At 40.4% G+C, this 20,570-nt stretch overlaps 1 protein-coding gene across 1 annotated transcript in view; it reads right to left on the bottom strand.

Moving 5' to 3' along the window:
* Window positions 1-5,023: 5,023 nt before the first annotated feature.
* Window positions 5,024-20,570, bottom strand: part of polr2a (RNA polymerase II subunit A) — a 33,449-nt gene continuing 17,902 nt past the window's right edge. Inside the window, exons 16-29 of the mRNA XM_028798376.2 lie at window positions 20,292-20,475; window positions 17,327-17,498; window positions 16,449-16,554; window positions 16,096-16,301; window positions 15,594-15,818; window positions 15,171-15,417; window positions 14,613-14,713; window positions 12,401-12,505; window positions 11,637-11,819; window positions 10,302-10,505; window positions 9,885-10,071; window positions 9,408-9,521; window positions 8,392-8,541; window positions 5,024-8,239 (exon numbers count right to left, since the gene is read on the bottom strand). Coding sequence (XP_028654209.1) covers window positions 7,083-8,239; window positions 8,392-8,541; window positions 9,408-9,521; window positions 9,885-10,071; window positions 10,302-10,505; window positions 11,637-11,819; window positions 12,401-12,505; window positions 14,613-14,713; window positions 15,171-15,417; window positions 15,594-15,818; window positions 16,096-16,301; window positions 16,449-16,554; window positions 17,327-17,498; window positions 20,292-20,475 — 3,341 coding nt within the window. The 3' untranslated portion in view covers window positions 5,024-7,082. The remainder of the gene's footprint in view (window positions 8,240-8,391; window positions 8,542-9,407; window positions 9,522-9,884; window positions 10,072-10,301; window positions 10,506-11,636; window positions 11,820-12,400; window positions 12,506-14,612; window positions 14,714-15,170; window positions 15,418-15,593; window positions 15,819-16,095; window positions 16,302-16,448; window positions 16,555-17,326; window positions 17,499-20,291; window positions 20,476-20,570) is intronic.

The raw sequence follows: 20,570 nt of genomic DNA, 5'->3' as shown, positions 1-20,570 counted from the left end.
ATGGACTTACATGATTTGAAAATTTCACATCAAAGGCTCCATTAGAAATATATTTATAGTCTGAAAAACGTTGGCACGTTCAATACTTATTTTCCCCCGGTGTATCTGTCCACCTCACTATCACCTTAACTGGCGTAACAATGTTTAAATGTTTATCTTTCCGTTAATGTTTTACAAAGTTTTAATTAACACAGAGAACCACAGACACATAGAATAGGTGACCATGTAGTGTGGCAGACGGTAGGACTTTAGGGATTTTCAAAACCCGACTTGATGTTCTTTTGGAAAAATTGAGTGGATGGGACTAGTGAGCTTTGTTGAGCTGAATGGCCTGCTCTTCTTGTCCGGATTGTTCTGATGTTCTTTGTTCCATAACACATGACATTCTCAAACACATGTAACAAATGTGAAGGTTACCAGGAGTAGGACTGTATCCTAAGCAGGAGAAAACCTCAGATGTGGGCCCAGCCCGTGGCGGCGGCCATTTGTATCTGCACACCTAGTTTTCATATAACACACATGTCTTTGGGGTATGGGGAGACCTAACAGAATAGCAGGAAGGACATGAAAACTGCCTCACAGGCCCATTGGACCACCTTGCTTGTTTCTCTGTGTCTGTGTGCATTGTGTCGTGTCCTGCAGGAGGAGGTGTTAGCTCCACAAATGGAGCAGGTTCCGTTTTTCAGAAATTCCCTCTGGAGATCCTCCCGCTTACGATACTGCAGTTCAGTGCCTGAAGGAGCCCAAGCCCAAGTCTCTCTAAACAGCATCAGGCCAACCACGGCCAGAGTGGCACCATTGTGACGCGAGGCCTGTCAGTGCTGCGGCCATCTTTTTCACCATGTGCAGATGATTATGGAAAGCTGAAGTTGCAAAGTCCTCAGGTTCAGCAGGTCAGCTGTGTGTCCACTTGAGCAGCTGTGGAGGTTATTTGTACTTTAAAATAAAAGTTAAGATAAGAATATTTTAGGAGCAGGTTATGAGGGCTAAGCTTATTGAACACTCAGACCCCTGGGCAATTCTGGATAGCGGGGGCACAAAGCCTTTCATGGCAGGCAGCACTGAACACAAGGCAGGAACCAAAAAGGACGGGGTGCCAATGCAGCAAGGGGTACACTCACTCACACGCAGCCACAGGGACAGTTTGGGAGGAGTAGTGGGGGACGTGGGAGCAAAGCCACAGAGTCATGGAGAGAACGTGCAGACTGCACACATACAATGACTGGCTGTGAGGTTAGCAGCACAACCCACTGAGCCGCCATACTGCCGTAAACAAGCATAGTAACCGAGTACAAACCCCACGCGCTTGACGGTTTAGTGGACTTGTCTCATGAGTCCGTCTTTCTCAAGTCCCGTTTCATTTTTCTATATTAACAAATTCCTCACCCTAGAAATAGCAACACCTCCTTGGACCCCAAAATGATCTGCTACAGTGGAAGCGAGGGGTATGCATGTGTGTTTCTTTTGTTCAGCAACCCGGCTTGTGTGCATTACATACGGTGGGCCTGATGTGGAAGCGGCTGAAAAGTAAAACAAGTGACGCATCCAAAAGTAAAGCAACGGGTTCAAACAAGTGACATGCACAAAATGAGGTGACACCTGCAAGTGTCTGCGGGCGGCCAGCTGTAAAACGGTGTACTTGTTTTTCTACCATCATTTAAGTGCGATATTTAGTTAAGAGTGACATTTAACAATTAAGTGCAATATTTAAACATTTACAGTGCATCCGGACAGTATTCACAGCACATCACTTTTTCCACATTTTGTTATGTTACAGCCTTATTCCAAAATGGATTAAATTCATTTTTTTCCTCAGAATTCTACACACAACACCCCATAATGACAACGTGAAAAAAGTTTACTTGAAGTTTTTGCAAATTTAATAAAAATAAACAAACTGAGAAATCCCATGTATTTAAGTATTCACAGCCTTTGCTCAATACTTTGTCGATGCACCTTTGGCAGCAATTACAGCCTCAGGTCTTGTTGAATATGATGCCACAAGCTTGGCACACCTATCCTTGGCCAGTTTCACCCATTCCTCTTTGCAGCACCTCTCAAGCTCCATCATGTTGGATGGGAAGCGTTGGTGCACAGCCATTTTAAGATCTCTCCAGAGATGTTCAATCGGATTCAAGTCTGGGCTCTGGCTGGGCCACTCAAGGACATTCACAGAGTTGTCCTGAAGCCACTCCTTTGATATCTTGGCTGTGTGCTTAGGGTCGTTGTCCTGCTGAAAGATAAACCGTCACCCCAGTCTGAGGTCAAGAGCGCTCTGGAGCAGGTTTTCATCCAGGAGGTCTCTGTACATTGCTGCAGTCGTCTTTCCCTTTATCCTGACTAGTCTCCCAGTTCCTGCCGCTGAAAAACATCCCCTCAGCATGATGCTGCCACCACCATGCTTCACTGTAGGGATGGTGCCAGGTTTCCTCCAAACGTGACGCCTGGCATTCACACCAAAGAGTTCAATCTTTGTCTCATCAGACCAGAGAATTTTCTTCTCATGGTCTGAGAGTCCTTCAGGTGCCTTTTGGCAATCTCCAGGCGGGCTGCCATGTGCCTTTTACTAAGGAGTGGCTTCTGTCTGGCCACTCTACCACACAGGCCTGATTGGTGGATTGCTGCAGAGAGGGTTGTCCTTGTGGAAGGTTCTCCTCTCTCCACAGAGGGACCATGGGGTTCTTGGTCACCTCCCTGATTCCCTATGTGGGTGTGTCAATGGGCTGTATCCGCTCTGCTCCTAACCTCCGTCTCTCTATATTGTGCCTACGTGACCACACAGTAATACCAGAAGTGTTCAGAAGCAACGTTTGCAGTTTTGTATCTCACACCCTCATGCACCTTTAGCGTAAGAGTATCCCTTATCTGCAATGGAGAGTTCGACAAGAAAATATGAAAATGGTTTGAAACTAAACGTCGTCATAGTGAAAGAAATTTGTAACTACGCTGTAGCAACAAAATTCGATGCGTCTGAGAAACTGATGTGAGATTGGAGGAGGCAAGAAGATATTAAAAAACTCTTTTGAACGGGTGTATAAGTCGGGTCTGATTTTCAGGTTTCAAGACCCGACTGATACGCGAGTATATAGGGTAACTGTAATATATACTAATTTCCTGTTATTTTTATTTTGTAAAGCACTTTCAGCTACATTGTTTGCTTAGTACATTGTAACAACCGCACTTATTTCTATAGCACATTTACAGTTACGGTATATGGGAATAATGCATTTTCCCCCCTTTTTAACAATATGTACATTTTAATTAGAACACCAGGAAAAGTAGAATGAAAATCGTTTCATGAATCCATTGTTTACTAATTAGTGGGTCTGACGCTAAAGTAGTTACAGCCTTTCATCATTCAGTATTGACTGCCAAGGTGTCAGCTCTGCTCGTTTTTAATTATTATTAGGATACAATGAAGGGAGCACACTGCGCAAAGAAAAGCTAAAATAATGAAATCAACAAAAGACAAGCACTTAAAACTTAACAAAAATAGAAATATTTCTTAATGCCTTATAAATTTAAGAACCATGCTGCTGTGCTTTTCTGAATATAGAAATAAAAGAGGAAAAGAATAGCAACTAATTAAATGAGATCAGTGTTATCAGTTGTTGTCACGGATTATGAATCACAATGGGTCCTCAGGATAGACTTTGAGATCCCCTGATTTAATTAAATAACAGCATTGTCAAAAGCAAAACTGGTAAATAACAATCAATTTGTCTTGTAATACCACACCAAAAGTGGAATCACCAGCATAGGACATCTTTGTTGTAGTAGAAACCAACATCTTAAAATTAAGAGAAACTTCAAAAAGGTTTTATCAGATTTACATCTTGCCGAGTCAGTAAGCCGATCCATCTGCGTCATTTATTTTCACCTGCAGCGCCAAGCCATCACTCACAGCAGTTTGTTACAGCACGAGGTGAATGGTCACAGAACCAACGTTTTAGATTTGTTTTAGGAACTATTAAATTTACATACAGTGTCAATCAATGCATATATTTTACTCTGATTGGTTAAAACAAATGGTGTTTAGCAAAGAGCAAAACCAGCCTAAAGTAAAAATGCTATATCCATGGGATGTATTTTCTGCCAAAAAGGAAATTCAAAATGCAGAAGATTGCATTTTCATTTTTAACTTTTCAAGAAATGCTGCAGAAATTAAAATTCAACAGAAATAACCCCATTTGCAACTTCATTTTCTGCCTGAACAACAATGAAGCTGCAAAAATGAAAAGTAAAATGCAAATAAGCGCTGGTGCCACCTGCTATTCATTGAATTTTTATTTTCAAGATTGCAACATGCAAATAAATAGCGCAGGTCAATGGGCAGCGATACGACTTCAACAATTGACAGAATAGTTTTTGTAAGGTACCGGCAGATTCTAAGAAGATGGACAGTAAGTAGTGTACAAGAAACAAGAGAGTTTGAGGCTGGCAGACTGAGGATGAAAATTTTATATCACTAAGGCTTGGAAATGACGGGGCTATCTAAAGTCAATTCACATCTTTCACCTACACGGGTTTGAATGATATTGGATGGAGGAATTTATGCGAGGTTGTACAATCACCTAAGTACGGCATCAGTGGACATGGCAACCCACGCAGCGCCAGGTCAGTCTCGGCAGGACATTACCGTAGAAGTGACAGAAGTATCTGCTCCAGGTTATTCAGATTAGTCAGAACAGGCAACATTCTCCTGGGGACGGCTCTGTGCGCACACGCAAGACAACCAATGAGCACCAGCACACATGAACAATGCATACAATAAATACAGTGCCGAAGAATGATTAATGCAAAATGTTTTGGACCTCACAGAAAAGTAAAGTAAAATGCCCATCCAGCAAGTACAACCTTCCGAAAAGTTCTTTTAAGTGAGGAGGTCACTAGAAACATTTTACTCAATACTGTAAAGCATTATATACATACACACACACACACAATCCACTCATACTGAAAACTTCATATTAAAGGGCTGAATTACATTTCACCATTTATATATTAAACAAAGGCACAAATCTGCACAAAAAATTAGTAAAACTTTTATTTCTTATCAGATCAAAAAAAGAACAGAAAACGAACACGTAGAAGAAATGGAACAATTCTATACAATGGCAATTTTTAAACAGACCCTGTCTTAATTACAACTCTCATGCTCATACACACCTTCACAAGTGCCCACCCTCAGCATTACTTGGGAGTCTGAAAAACCTCACACTCAAAAGTAGAACACCATTAAATACAGCTGTACATGGATTTTAGTAGAAAACACTGATTATCTTTTTTTTCCATTTTCAATAAAGCAGTGCACTTCACATCAGGTTTGGACTGTAGTGATCAGAGGTGGAGAACAGAGGGATCACATACCCTTTTTTGCAGACCCCCCCCCCCCCCCAAACCCCACAGGATTTTAGCATTTGATACCGATATTTCACAGTTTTAGTCTTGTGTTCCCATCGCGCTATAACCTTTCAGTTGAGAATCTCCACCTCTAATTGGCACAGTTCATGCCCCTTTGAAATGCATTACCCACTTGAAATCTTTGGAAGCTACAGGGTAAGAAGAAAAAAGCTATACAATTTTTTTTTTTTTTTTAGCAAATAGCTTTTATCTGACTGTACAAAAAAACAAAACAAAAAATCTTGATAGTTAAAGGCAAACTTATTTACCCAGTTTTCCATAAAATAAACCCACTGATTCCACTGTATCAAGAGAGTTTCACTTCTCATTACCCACCCACCCCCATTGTTCAAATATATTAACCCAAAAACTCTTGTAAAGGATGCCCAACCTCCTTTATGGCCTTCCCTTCCTTTACGTAACCAACTCAAGCTCATGTCATTTTGAAGGATTACAACTATGATGGGGCAAACTGTAACTAGGGTACTTGGATGAGGCTACTTGCACGCCCCACGCCCCCCCAGCTTTCAAACACAAGACATCCAGCCACCATTAACAGGTTTTGAAAGCTGGATTAATTCACAAGCGCTTCTTGTCCAGATACAATTGGCACATAAAACTACTAAAAGGTACATAAGGCTAGTGAACAACAGGCATCGCCTGGACTGTAATGTACAAAAGGACTCATTAAAACCTCCCTTAACACAAGGGACCTCATTTTTAAAGTTACATTTTCTTTTGGTGTAGTTTTACATGGGCAAAGATTTCTTACAAGGGCATCTCACTTTAGCTCAAATTATACTTTACATATATATATCTATTATATACAAAAAGAAATGAAAACTGACAAGTTTGACTCGTCCAAAGAAAAATGGGGCAGTTCATTTTGAGGTATGTCAAAATGTTGACGTTCATGGTGTAACTAAGCATTAAACTCACTATTACAAAGCAAAGGAAAATGAACAAGTTTATGATCAGGAGTTCCTAATTAGTATCTTAGAAATGCTTGATAAAAACTGTTTATATTGGAAGACAGACACCCCCAAACCTACAAAATCACTTTCAACTACCCACGTAAGACTGCTCTTGCTTGACACAAGCAAGGGCCCTTGTAAAGAACCGCTGGGTTGAAACAAAAATGTAAATTATAGGTAGCATGGGGCAAAAAAAAAACAAAAAAAAAAAAAACAAACTTGCATTTCACTGTTGAAATTTCGGATGTGCCCCATTTCTCTAAAGCAGATCCATTTACAGAATAAATAAAATTTTTGCCCCGTTACAACTGCCATGGTTAATACCTGTTAAGAGATTTTAAAGGGGCTTTGGGACTGAGTATCAAAGAGACTCCAAAATTTAAGCAGCATTGCATTATGCTCTAGTCTTTGATTTACAGTTCAGATCCATCCTGCAAAATCATATTCACATGAAGCAAACATGTTCATCTCAGTCATTATAAGAAGAAAATAAATGAGCCCCCTATAGAATTGGGAGCCTTTTTTGTCCTCTCCTACCAGCAACCACAGAGGTTAATGTCTTGCCCAATTCATAGCTATCAGTCAAAAAAAAAAAAAAAAAAAAAAGCCAAGAAATGGAACAGGAATCGTTGGTAGTTATATGCAGAAACTCCGATGTCAATGCACTGGATTATCCGGGCTTTAGATGCGCCTTCATGTAACTCTTCAGTCTTCCTCATCACTGTCGTCTGGACTGATTGCCGGACTTGTAAGGCTGTACGTTGGAGAGGTTGGGCTATAGCCAGGAGAGGTGGGAGAATAGGTGGAGCCCTTGGGACTTGTCGGCGAGTAAGTTGGAGATGTTGGGGAGTACTTCGGAGAGGTAGGCGAATAAGTGGGAGAAGTAGGGGAATATTTAGGGGAGGTGGGCGTGTAACCAGGGGATGTTGGGGAATATGTTGGACTAGTGGGGCTGTATTTAGGTGTAGTAGGCGAATAAGTAGGAGATGTAGGAGAATACTTGGGAGAAGAGGGGGAGTATTTGGGAGAGGTAGGGCTGTACTTGGGGGAAGTTGGGGTGTATTCTGGAGAGCTGGGGCTGTAGGAGGGGCTGGTTGGGGTGTATTTGGGACTGGTTGGGCTGTAACTTGGACTGCTTGGAGAGTAGCTTGGAGAACTTGGGGTGTAGGTGGGAGATTGTGGAGTATATCGAGGACTGGAGGGCGAGTAACTGGGTGATGTAGGAGAATAGCTTGGAGATGTAGGAGAGTAAGATGGGGAAGTGGGGCTGTAGTTGGGAGATGTTGGAGTATAGTTGGGAGAAGTTGGGGAGTAGGAAGGAGAAGTAGGGGAATAAGAAGGAGATGTAGGGGTGTAGTTGGGGGACGTAGGCGAATAACTAGGGGATGTAGGCGAGTAGCTGGGAGATGTAGGCGAGTAGGAAGGTGAAGTGGGACTGTAGGAAGGGCTGGTTGGAGAGTAGGAGGGAGAAGTGGGAGAATAAGATGGAGATGTAGGGCTGTAACTTGGCGATGTTGGAGAGTAGCTAGGAGATGTTGGAGAGTAGCTAGGAGACGTTGGAGAATAAGATGGGGATGTGGGAGAGTAGCTGGGCGAGGTAGGAGAGTAGGAGGGCGAGGTGGGTGAATAGCTAGGTGAAGTGGGCGAGTAAGAAGGAGAAGTTGGAGAGTAAGACGGGGAGGTAGGAGAGTAGGATGGTGAAGTTGGAGAGTAGTTGGGACTAGTTGGAGAGTAACTGGGACTAGTTGGAGAGTAACTGGGCGAGGTAGGAGAATAGCCAGGGCTCTGTGGTGTGTAGCCACCTGGTGAACGGGGTTCATAAGCTGGAGAGGTTGGAGAGTAGCTTGGGGACATTGCACCACCTGGTAGAAAAGCAACATTATTACAAGATTAATTAAATTGCATTATTGCATACTGAAGTAATCAAACCCAAAGTGAGGGCAAGGGAAAGAAAATGCAAATTTATATGAAAACATCCCCAAATAAAAACAAAGGCCACCAAACACCGACTTACCAGGAGAAGGAATGTAAGGGCTTGCTGGTCCTGGTGATCCAGGAGACCCTGGAGTAGGTGACCAAGCAGGAGAATAACCAGGGCTAAAGCCACTTGCATCTGATGCAGCGCTAGGAGAAAACCCAGCACCTCCTGGGGTCATGCCACTCCCTAGGGATGGGGAAAAAAAAATTCAAGAAGCTGAAAAGGTTTAAGAGGTTGAAATGGACACATTATAAAATGTCTATATTGCCTTCTACCTTTTTGAAATAGTAAAGTATACAATAACATAACCCTAACTGTATAACTTCAAGCTGGAAGGACATACTTGCTGCACATAAAACTGACGTGGAGGGAACTGAAACTTGATGTCTACAGATTTAAATAAACCACCACTGCCAGAACTAGACATTAGAACACTCTAGATGAGAACAGGCCATTCAGCCCAACAAAGCTCGCCAGTCCTATCCACATTTCTTCCAAACATCAAGTTGAGTTTTGAAAGTCCCCAACGTCTTACTGTCTACCACACTACTTGGTAGCTTATTCCAAGTGTCTATCTTTCTTTGTGTAAAGAAAAACTTCCTAATGTTTGCGCGAAATTTACCCTCAAGTTTCCAACTGTGTCCCCGTGTTCCTGCTGAACTCATTTTAAAATAACAGTCTCGATCCACTGTACTAATTCCCTTCATAATTTTAAACACTTCAATCCTGTCACCTCTTAATCTTTTGCTTAAACTGTAAAGGATCAGCTCTTTTAATCTTTCCTCATAATTCAACCCCTGTAGCCCTGGAATCAGAGATGAGATGAATAGCTGCGAAGACTAACACTGGTACAAAACCTCAGTCTCTGCATAATCTGCCTATTTACTTGATGCCAAATACACAGATAAGGAAACATGGAAAATATTGAGAAGGGAGTTGGAGGGGGAAAAAAAAACACAATTTAGCTTGTTTCACTGATCAATTTTGAAAAAACAACATACTACTCCGGTGCACTGAATAGGTTAAGACATCTTCAACACAGCTATACTTACCAACACTTGGTGACCAGGCTCCATAAGCAGGTGTAGCACCCTGATTCCAGGGGGTCATGGCTGGAGACATGCCACCCATAGGGCTAGGAGCGGAGCCAAAGAACATGCCAGTAGCTACAAAAGAGGGAGCAAGAGTGGTGTTGAGTGAGAGAAAAACACTTGATGTGTTAAGTGTTTCTTACTGTAAATTAAACATGCACTATCCTTCTAGATCAGGCTAACAATCAAATTGGACACACTACTTCAAACAATTTGAAGTGCCTATTTTTAAGGTCAAATGAGTGCATCAAGATTCAAAACAAAATGTTTTCTTATGAAGACTACGGGTCAAATTACAGTTTACTTCTTTGCTACAAGGTGGACAGAAGGGGAAGCATTACTCCTGCTAGAGAAAGGTCAGTCTTTAAAATTGAAGCACAAGATACCTGTAAAGAATGCTAGAGTATGGTTTTGCTAAATATACAAACAAAAACTTACGCCCTGCAACACTGATCCCAGGTAAATTGGTGGGGATCTCCATCCCATATTTGCATTTCTCTGCATCTAACAGTAGATCAAAACAGCCCGTCCCAGCAGGAGCTAACTGGCCCAGCATAATGTTCTCCGAAACACCCTTCATGGGATCGCATTCTCCGTGAGCTGAAGCTTCCATCAACACATCAACCTTAAAGTGCAAGTTGGAAATTCAGTTTGTGAATGAGAACCTTTTGAAATCCTCAACATTTTTGCCAGTAAACTTTTTAATAACGGACCAAGATGTTACTTTCATGATACATGCTTTGTAATACCGATTCCAATCATTACAAGGTATCACGATTATGTCAGGAAAATTGCCACTGGCTGAATTAATCCAACACATTTTCCAGATGAACCCCACTCCCTTAAGATGCTTACCGTTTCTTCAAAGGAACACTTCATGAGAGGCCCCGTGTCCTGCCTATTCACACCATGTCTGGTGATGGCCATCAAATGGCCTCTACAAGTCATGGTGTCACAAAGCAGTGCCAAATGTCGGTAGTTGACATAGGACCCATCAAAGGAGATGACATGGTACAGCTCTCTCTCTAGAGCTTTCCGTACAGCTTCAATACCCAGAACCTGTCAAAGACAAAATGAATGGTCAACTCTGGCATAAAAATAAAAATGGAAGTTGGGTTGAAGGGTGTAGTGTGGTTGTAAGTGCCAGAGGTTTTTTCTAAGCTTCAACTTCTGTTTAACAGTAAAGCCTGCTACAAGCCTGCACAAGCTAAGCCACTGCATTCACTGTGCATATACCAGCTGAGAAATATGGCTTGTGAACAGGCCTGATGACTTGATACTCATCTTAATAAATGGAATAAGGAGTGTAACCATAATGAAATGTATTATCCACATTTTCACATGCAAATGGAAATGAATAGCTCCAGAATCAAATGAAATACAACATTAAAAGCAGGAGACAGAACTGGAGGTGGCAGAGTTAAAGATGCTAAGATTTGCACTGGGTGTGACGAGGATGGACAGGATTAGAAATGAGTACATTAAAAGGGTCAGCTCAAGTTGGACGGTTGGGAGACAAAGTCAGAGAGGTGAGATTGCGTTGGTTTGGACATGTGCAGAGGAGAGATGCTGGGTATATTGGGAAAAGGATGCTAAGGATAGAGCTGCCAGGGAAGAGGAAAAGAGGAAGGCCTAAGAGGAGGTTTATGGATGTGGTGAGAGGACATGCAGGTGATGGGTGTGACAGAATAAGATGCAGAGGACAGAAAGTTATGGAAGAAGATGATCTGCTGTGGCAACCCCTAACGGGAGCAGCCTAAAGTATTATACCCCAAACAATAAAGAGTAAACATGAATTTGAGTTGATTCTTGCGTTCTATTTGTTAACATTTTCAAACCCACTTACACCACCTTATTACGGTAGCACTGGGAGCAAGGCATGAACCACCCCTGGACAGGGCACCAGCCCATGGTAGGGCTGACACATGCACACTCTCACTAATCCAATTTGGAGATAACTTCTGACTTTGTGGTAGCTCCACCTGAAGGCAGACTATATTATCCATCAGGCTATGTAGCCACTGAGGCATCAAACTGCTCTGATAAACAGTTAAAACATAAGTAGAGCAGTTTCTTTGTATATTTAATTTCTGTATAGCACACCTGGCAAGAGAACTTTGGAGCAATGCTCAACTTGTGTGAATATTTAAGAATGTAAGAACTGAAATAAAAGTACATCAGGTAACTCACCGTAAAAATTTCCACAATGTCATTAGAGGTTGTCCTTACAGGGTCCACATCCTTTTCACTTAGCACCCTCATGAGTCCTACACCATCTGTCTCCAAAATCCACTCCTGCAAAGCTTTGAACTCGCCATCCTCTGTGATGATAATCTTTTTCTTGTTGTCCGTCTGAGGCAAGTGCATATAAACCTACAGCAGGATTGGGGAATGTTATCACTTGTCCTGTGCCTGGTAACATTTTCAGGTATAACCAAACATTTTCTATCAAAGCAGCAGAATGCATTAATTTTTGAGTATATGACTCCAGGATGCCACCAAATCAATGAAAGGATTTTTAAAACTAGGTATCTTTAAGTTACAAATTTTAATATAGAAAAAGTCAATTTAAGAAACAAAGTGATGTAAATTATCTTATATTGGCAGATCTGAGCCACCAGATATGGGCTATTTAAAGTTCAGTTCTGGAACACCTGTTGAGTTTTTTCATTCATTAGAATCAACTACAACAAAGTAAACTAAACCATTAATTATAAGTGTTCAATGAGCACAAACCAGTATCCAAGTTAACTAAAAATGCATGCATGAAGCAAGATATTCACTGAATCATGAGTCAGTAACAGGATTGACCTAGCTTAGCCAACAACAGAATATTTACATTCCTTCTTTTGATCTCTGCTAACCCAAGATTGGGTTTACCATTACAAAAAAAACACCCACTGTAGCAAATGTGAAGCCATTTTTGACAAATCTAATAAGCCAGTCCAACTTACCTTGCTGATCTGCTCAATCCCCTGAAGAGTCATATCTGTCAGCATATTTGATTCAATGCACCTTAGGAACACATCGTCATCCATCTTGTCAACCACTTCTTCATCCTGCATTGTAAAACAATTCAGTCAAACAGAAGTAGGAGAGAGACCAAGTAGCTAACAGTGTAAAAGTACAAACAGTTGTATCCAATATCTAAAAGGAGTTTCTCTGTAGACATTAAGCAATACATTCTAAATTTACTCTCTAAACATACATAATTCCTATCCAAAAAACACAGACTCTGCAAATGTAAATGTATCGGGTGCTTACCACAGAAAGCAACGTAAAACAAAAATTTAGTTGTGTGGGCCAGCTGACTACAACGTTAATGATTGCTCTGCAATACAATTGAAAATCTGCTTGGTTCAATTTAGAACACGGTCACCAAAAATGCCTGCCTACCAAATCAGTATTTTGGTTAACATTGTGGAGGCTTTCGGTTAGTAAGATTAGTTGAGATATGTAGTTTTAAGATGTCAACTAGGGAAAAAAAAAAACGAGTCTTCAGACACCAGCTTGTATCATGGATTATATTTGGTCTACAGGACCTCTAGGCAGGAGATCTTTAAGGGCACTTTGAATCTGTTCATAATTGTTACACCAATAGGAAAGGTATTGTCGGTAGCAGAAAGGCAGCTGGACAGTAAAGTTCAGTTTTACAGATTTTTTCAACTTTACACAGCTTTGCCATAAGCACATCACTTGATCTACAAATAAAAGTTACAAAAGATACAATAAGCTATCAAATGAGAACATGAAGGAGAATGGTGACTCGGCCACTAATCTGCTGCTTCAAACCTCATTTCTGCTGTGTCTGGGCACTAACCAGTGACTGCATTTTGCCCCAGTGCCTAAGTACTAGAATATTTCCCTTAAATCCCAAATGCATGCAAATTAGATTGTACTCAAACTCAACACAAGTCAAACAGATTCACTCGAAAGAGGCCCCAAATATTCTGTAATGACTCTCGCTAGGACAAAGCAACGGGCAATGTGCTCCACAGTATATGGAGCTTTGAACAAGCCAGGATGCCCCTGCATCTGAGCGATGAGGTAGGCGGCGGACAGCCTTTGTGACGTTTAACCTCCATTTGCAACTTCTGGGTGCATACCACCCGTACCCCTTTACTCAGTCACTCAACTTCTCATCAGGATGGTGGTGTACAGTATTGAGCATCATAGTTTGAACCTATTGGGTCACCAATTTGTTTAAGTGATGTCAGAATCAACTGGATGATCACGAGTTAACGTAAGGTTACCTCCAGCAAGATGGACTAACGTGTCACACAATGCATCAGCAAGGAGCATGGCAGAAACGGAGTCCTTTTTTGGCAACAGGGTAATTTCAAAGTGGCTGTTGGCCACCACGGTCACCAAATCTGACACCATCGGACTTCTTTTGGGGTATGCTCAAAGGAAAAGTCTATCGGAACACACCTCTCACTGTGGAAGATTTGAAGGAAAACATGCAACATGAAATTGCTGCTATTCCCCGCCCCCCCACGAAGACGCTCGCCATATGTTCAGGAACATGGAGGGGTGCGTCAATGTGTGTGGCAGAAAATGGAAACCACTTAAAGCATCGCATGTAATGCAACCAATTACACAAATGTCAAGGTATTGTGCGTACTTTTTTGGTTCAGATTGCTTCATCCTAATGGGAGCTACAACAGAATATTAAGGGGCCTCTTTCGAGTGAATCTCCATGGACAATATACACATGGCTTAAAAAATGACACCCTGTCCTCGAATGGTTTCTGTCTTGCACTTTGCAGTGCCTACAATAGGCTCCAGCCCACACAACACTGAGCTGGATTAAAGAACTTAAGCAAAAAAGACTGAAGGTGTTGAACTCTAGATCTCCAGAAAGCAGACAAACTAAATACTAGGTATTAACTGTTTGGATATTTCACATTCCAAGTAAAATATCATTTAATAAGCACCCAAAAAAATCCATACATTAAAAACACACTATAAACAAAGAAGCAAGTAAATAATCCAATGTAAAAAGTCTGCAGTACAAAAATACCAATTACAATTAAAGATGGAGAAACAGCCTACAGAGGAGAAAAAAATAAAAAAAATAGAAAACTACCACACACACACAGGCTCAGATGTGAGGGAAAACCAAAACAAAGACACTAAATGAAGAGTTCTCAACTCTGTCATTACCTCTTGAAATTTATTCTCATCACTATTCATGATTCGAATGCGCAGAACCAGCTTCTCTGCATTATCGTCATTGAAGATGCAATTCAAATCATCTCCAAAGCCTGTACAGAAAAGTTAAAGTTAAATAAAACGGTTCCTTCCAAAGAACTTAAACTACTTATTGGAAAACAGAATAAAACCGAGGCAAAAATTATGTTTTTTTTATCAGTTTAAGCTACCATTATATAGACTGAAAGGTAATTACAAAAGTTTGTTAGGGCATTTAAAGTTAATGCAGTTCTAATGATACACCCCAGTCAGTGAATTTTCCATTCAGAAAGATGACAGCAATAAGCAGAAAATTCCAACATTAAGAAATTTAAAGTTTTAAAAAGCTATTGCCTGCTTAAACCTTAAGGTTTTCAGGTAACAATAGGCACCAACTTCCATTAATCAAAACTCAGCAGCACAGAGCAAGGCTGGATACAGATGATATCCAAATGCATTACTACAGTCATTGACTTTTGAAGAATATATTGCAAAAGGATTCCCTGGAGGATTTTACCGAAAAACACTAACCTGCGTTGATTTTTTCAGCAATCTGTTCCATGGTCAGCTTTCTGTCAGTCATATGCTTGCGATCAAGCTCGATGCGCAGCAGCCAGGGTGAAATGCGAGTGACATCAAAGTCCGGCATCTCATAATAGACATTCACCCACTCCTGGTCCTCTGCCACTACTGTGTTGTGAGGGTTTGGGTCATAATAAATAGCGGTGTTTGCTGTTACCTTCCTCAATGTTGTATGTTCCAGACGACAAAGGATATCCTAAAGAGTAGTGAACTTTGGTCAGCTCAAAATAAAATTAACAGAAATGCCTGCTTCAACTGTAAAATGGAAAAAAAAAAATTCTGGGTCCAAAACAAATTCAAGTGTGGTACTGCCTAGTACTACACCTGCCACCTTATACCCAAACACATTTAGCATTACCCCTTGTGAATCACCTTGGCTCTCTCCGCATCCCGTGCTGCCTGTCCAAGGAGGAAGACAGTTAAAGAGGGAGTCTTGGGTCGTTTGGAAATGTTGATCAGCTCCTTAAGACGGGGCACTCCCAGCGTGACATTCTTAGCAGACACACCAGCATAGTGGAAGGTGTTCAGAGTCATCTGTGTGGCAGGCTCTCCAAGTGACTGAGCAGCAAGAGCTCCTACCATCTCCCCAGGATGAACCTAGTAATACAAGACAAGAGACATGTTTGTATTCTTTTTCCACACCCTCTCTCAATTCGCAGTTTCTCAGAATAGTATGGATTTAGCTCCGTTGTACATTAGTTGGTATGCCCATTAAATTATGGCCAGAGTAGGTGGGGAAACAAAAACAGAATACAAAAAGTGCAACCCAGCTGGAAAATTTGCCAGGATGCAACTCAGACTTGAAAGTTTCAGAAGTCAAATCAAATGGAATGATTTGTTTGAATGGACATTAGTTATGATAGCCAACACTTACAATGGCCTGGCTGAACTTGGCTTCTATCTCCCCAAGCAGCCAATCAAAGGCCTCTGTGCTGAGCCGGAACTCTTCGGTCATTCGACGGCTACAAAGAGTTGAGCGTAGGTGAATATTGAACAGGAGAGTGGCATTCTCCTGTGCCTGCCGGCTCAAGGGGTCGTCACCATTGACAATAACAAGTCTCTTACTTAGTTCATGAGCACCTGAGGAAGAAAGCAAAAAAATATTTACAAACGTATAAAGAGTGTGAAATTTAAGAAGAAAGCACAATAGAACTGTAAAGCTTGATAAAATGCATGTGCTAATCAAATACCAGTTCTATTCTGTTTATACAGGAAAGTCAAACATACCTTCAACAACTCTGAGTGGGTGCAAGTCAGTTGGTGTACGAGTATTAATGCGAAAAATCTTCTGGGCATTCCAGATCATCCTGGCTAGATTACAAGGCAACACCACCTGGAAGTAAAGAAAAGCAATTATTTTTCATCTGCTACAAAAAAATGTGCTTTACCAGTTAATTATTTAAAATTACTTATAATGGCGATTATTTGTACCCCTTGCTTTATACTCTATGGTCACCCAACCCAAACAAATCCCACACAAACTTGCTGGCAATTTCAGGATTTTAGGAGACCCAGCTCTTCACAACAAAAAAAAAAGTGTCTGAGGATGATTAACCTCTATAGCAGTAGAGTAGTAGGGTAGGCTTTTGCGAAGTGATAAAAGGGCTTAGATGAAGCTAAAATGGCAGAGGGTTTAAAAGTTCCCTCAAACGTATACATATTGAGCTGTAAACTTGGTAGTACAGATAGGGCAGAAGCTCAACTTGTTAAAGAGGTGTCAGCTTAAAAACACAAAGATCTGAAGTGCTGCCTTTGTGATTCTACCAGATAGATGGAGGTCAAAACTTGATTACATTAAGCTCAGAAAGATGACAGCACACACCCAATTTTCATGGTTATTTTATCAAAGACACAGACATTAAACTGGGAAACGAGTACTGCAATCATGGCCGACTCCCGTTACATAATGTATTGTAATGGTTGTGAGGCAGTGTTTACATTGTTAAGTGGGGTTGGAAATGCTCACCTACATATCACACATTTGAATGCTACAGATCAACACTTTTAAAAAAAGAACTTTGGTTAACAGGTCCCAGAACTGTTAAGCAGCCATCAACAGGAAAATTGAACATCAGCCTAACAGACTCTGGCCTTCTTTAACTTACTTTACTGTCTCCAGTAGGGAAGATTGTTCTCAAGATTTGTCGGTCCTCTCGCATCTTTTCAAACTCCTTCTCTAGTTCACTCTGCACATGAGCATTGGTCATTACATCCTTGACCACTTCCTCCTGCAGTGTGCGCCGAAGTGCTCTCTCATTTGTGCAGTCAAATTTGAACCTATCAGAAACAGGATATGAGAGTTACAAGGTTTTGGGAGTACCACAGAATATATTATGTCCCACTGTAATGATGGTCTAAGGAGGCATTTCTCAGTTTTTCCACTAACCATAGCCAAGGGGTTGCTCATAACATCTGAACTCAAAAAAAAAAAAAAAAAAAAAAAAAAAAAAAATTGTAAAACACAGTATGTTGTGTGTGGTGATGCAAGACTCAACATATCAAGTAGCATTAGGCACATAGCTCACTAAAAGTTGCAGCTGTAGACAAGCAGAAAGTTTTTGAAACTCACTGGCCCATGTGAAAGTAGCAATTGTAGCCTTAGTAAATGCAACTAAAAATTGCGTATTGATCTGTCTCTCACAGCACTATGGCTAACATATTGGCATTTATTTTAACTACATTTGAAAAGAAAGATTACCTGCCTGTTCCCTGTACTGCATAGGCAAATGCTGCTAGTCTTGCTTAAGTATAAACAACAAACGTACACACACACACACACACACACAGTATGAGGTCTCATTGTTTTCTTGTGGCAAACACACAGACAAATAAATGCTAGAAATACAGTATTATTTAAGCATCTTATTATTAGTATTATTTATACATAAATTAGATGTAAACTAGGACTATCAAAGTTAACGCTTCATACTTCTAAAACTGATCTCGTGATTAAACACTTTCTCCTTAACCATGTTTAGCCCCCTTTTGAAATTCACTAGCTCAGATGAACTGGGGCACAGGAGCAAGAAAGGCGGATATTAAGAAACAAGTTCTATTTAAAAGCCTGTTTTTAGACTGCCTTGTTTTAAAACAAACAGATGTCTATGGTACATAGCTACTTGTATGTAACAGTTGACAATTTTCAGTGTTCCTCAACCAGTGCGATCGATAAACAACTACACAGGTGGTACTCGAGGCAATAAAAACCAAAGATAAAGACTGCTGGTAACAGAGTTCGCAAGCCCGACTCTCCAGACTCAGCTACGTGTTGATTAGTCAGACTAAAACTACTACTGATGTGCAGCTCCACTCCCATCTTTCCCACCCCAGTACTCCTCCACCTTCATTCATCTCCCCTGCCAAATCAATGTTTCTCAATGTTCAAATTCACTCTGAGAAAACCACTCCCACTTAATCTAACACCAATTTGAGCCGTTCAATAGCAGGATGGAGACACAATTCAGGAACCATGCATCAACTGTAATTTGAATTTTTTGACAGTGTCTTCGGCATGCACTCTCTCACCTCCTCCACCTATATGTGCAGTCTGCCAACTGTCTGCCTCCCTCTCAGGTCTGGTCCTCCGGTTTAAAATTTTTAGTTTTGGTGAACTTGTTTGGTTCCATGACTTTACAAAAGTTTTAGAAATTGGCAGATTAAAATTATTTATTTTTTTTTTTTTTATTGTACACATTCTTCTGTCTTTAATAATAAAACATACCGAACATTGCATGGAGTAATTATTAATCAACAGCTATTGCTTCAGAGTTGCCAATTTTGTTAACAGTGATTCTTCATTTAAGGGCAGCTCTGCTTCTAACGTCAGCCTATTTGTATATTTTTGAAGTTATCAAAACTGGAACCTGACATGTTTTACAGGTTCTCTCTTTACACCTGAATGCATACAGTATGTAACAAGTTGTGATTTTTCTACTTATTTTAATCTAGATATCCCTATATAAAATTTAAAATTAAAAATATGGAAATTTTAGGCTAATCTCTTCATTTTCAAGTGATAAATTCTTAAAAGCAAAGGTGCACATAAGAATAAAAAAAAAGGTGTACACACAACATTCTAAGCAATTCACTTGTTAAAAATCCCAAAATTGGATTATTGGGGGCAGGTATGGTAGTTAATGAAATCTCGCTTTTAGTTCTTAATAGAAAGAGTTCAGTACTTAAGACAAAGAAAATGTTGGTACTTCAAAATATTTAAATTCCTAGAGGAGCCAAGACAAGAAAAATGGTTATATATCAAAGCCTAGGAGATTCCAGATTACATTTAATCATATAGGTGTCAGTCTGCTGTAAAGTATTTGTAAATTTAAAAAGCATTTTAAAAAATTTTATTAGTGAAGGCCTTGACTAACTGGTACAACATTTGGGGTTAGGGGTCTCTCAAGTCAAGCCCATCTAAGGTGTTCCATTCTCAATTGTTGTCTGGATTTAAAATTGTCCCAAACAGACAACCATTATTAATTTCAACTCAAAGGACAAATTGATAACTTTGAAAAATGTAGAGCTGGCAAATTTAAATATCACAGAAGTACAGCATTTAACAGCAAAACATGCATAATACCACGGTTAAAAACTTTAATGATAGGCAGCAAAGTCTGTAGCAATCTGTGAATGTACAACTCAACTTATCCAAAAATGAAGCATTAACTACCACTACTTACTGCAAAATGGTTAAAAATTAGACTACATGAGGACACAGTGCCGAGACATAATTCCGGGAGGTCTGACAATTCTTACACATTACTATTGCATGGGATAATTTATATGGTAAGGGCTTTTACGAAAGGCACAAGTACACGAAGTCTGAGCAGCAGTGCCATCTACAGGGGACTACTGAACACTGCTAAACTACCTTGATTAAACTAGGTATATACTAAGTGATAAAATTGTCAACAGCAGCCAAGATGTATTGCGAAGATCACTAGTGTTGGTAGTATCTACAATATCTACAGTAACATTTTAAAGAGGCAAGAATTACTGAACACAAAATGTGCCATAAGAAAAAGTTAACATCTCATAAGAATCTATTTTCCTTCGGTGAGGAAAACTTACTTCTTTTCAAAGGCTTTGTTTGATGGCTTCAGGGTGGCCACATTCTGGAACTCTACTGCCTCACCAGCCAGTCCATCTTCACCATAACGCAGCTGCACTACCTGATTGATGGAGTTACGCACTGTAGCATCATATTTCACCATTACAGACTCCATAGATTTGATAAGTCGTCTCTGGATATAGCCTGTGAAATAAAAAAAAAAATAAAAAAAAAAAAAAATAGGTATTTTACATAAATGAATAGCATAATAAACAGAACCAGCTACAACTGCAAATCAT

This window comes from Erpetoichthys calabaricus, chromosome 3, assembly GCF_900747795.2.
Source record: "Erpetoichthys calabaricus chromosome 3, fErpCal1.3, whole genome shotgun sequence".
NCBI classification, from domain to species: domain Eukaryota; kingdom Metazoa; phylum Chordata; class Cladistia; order Polypteriformes; family Polypteridae; genus Erpetoichthys; species Erpetoichthys calabaricus.
Note: the sequence above shows the minus strand (reverse complement) of the source record. Positions and strands in the feature narration are given on the sequence as shown.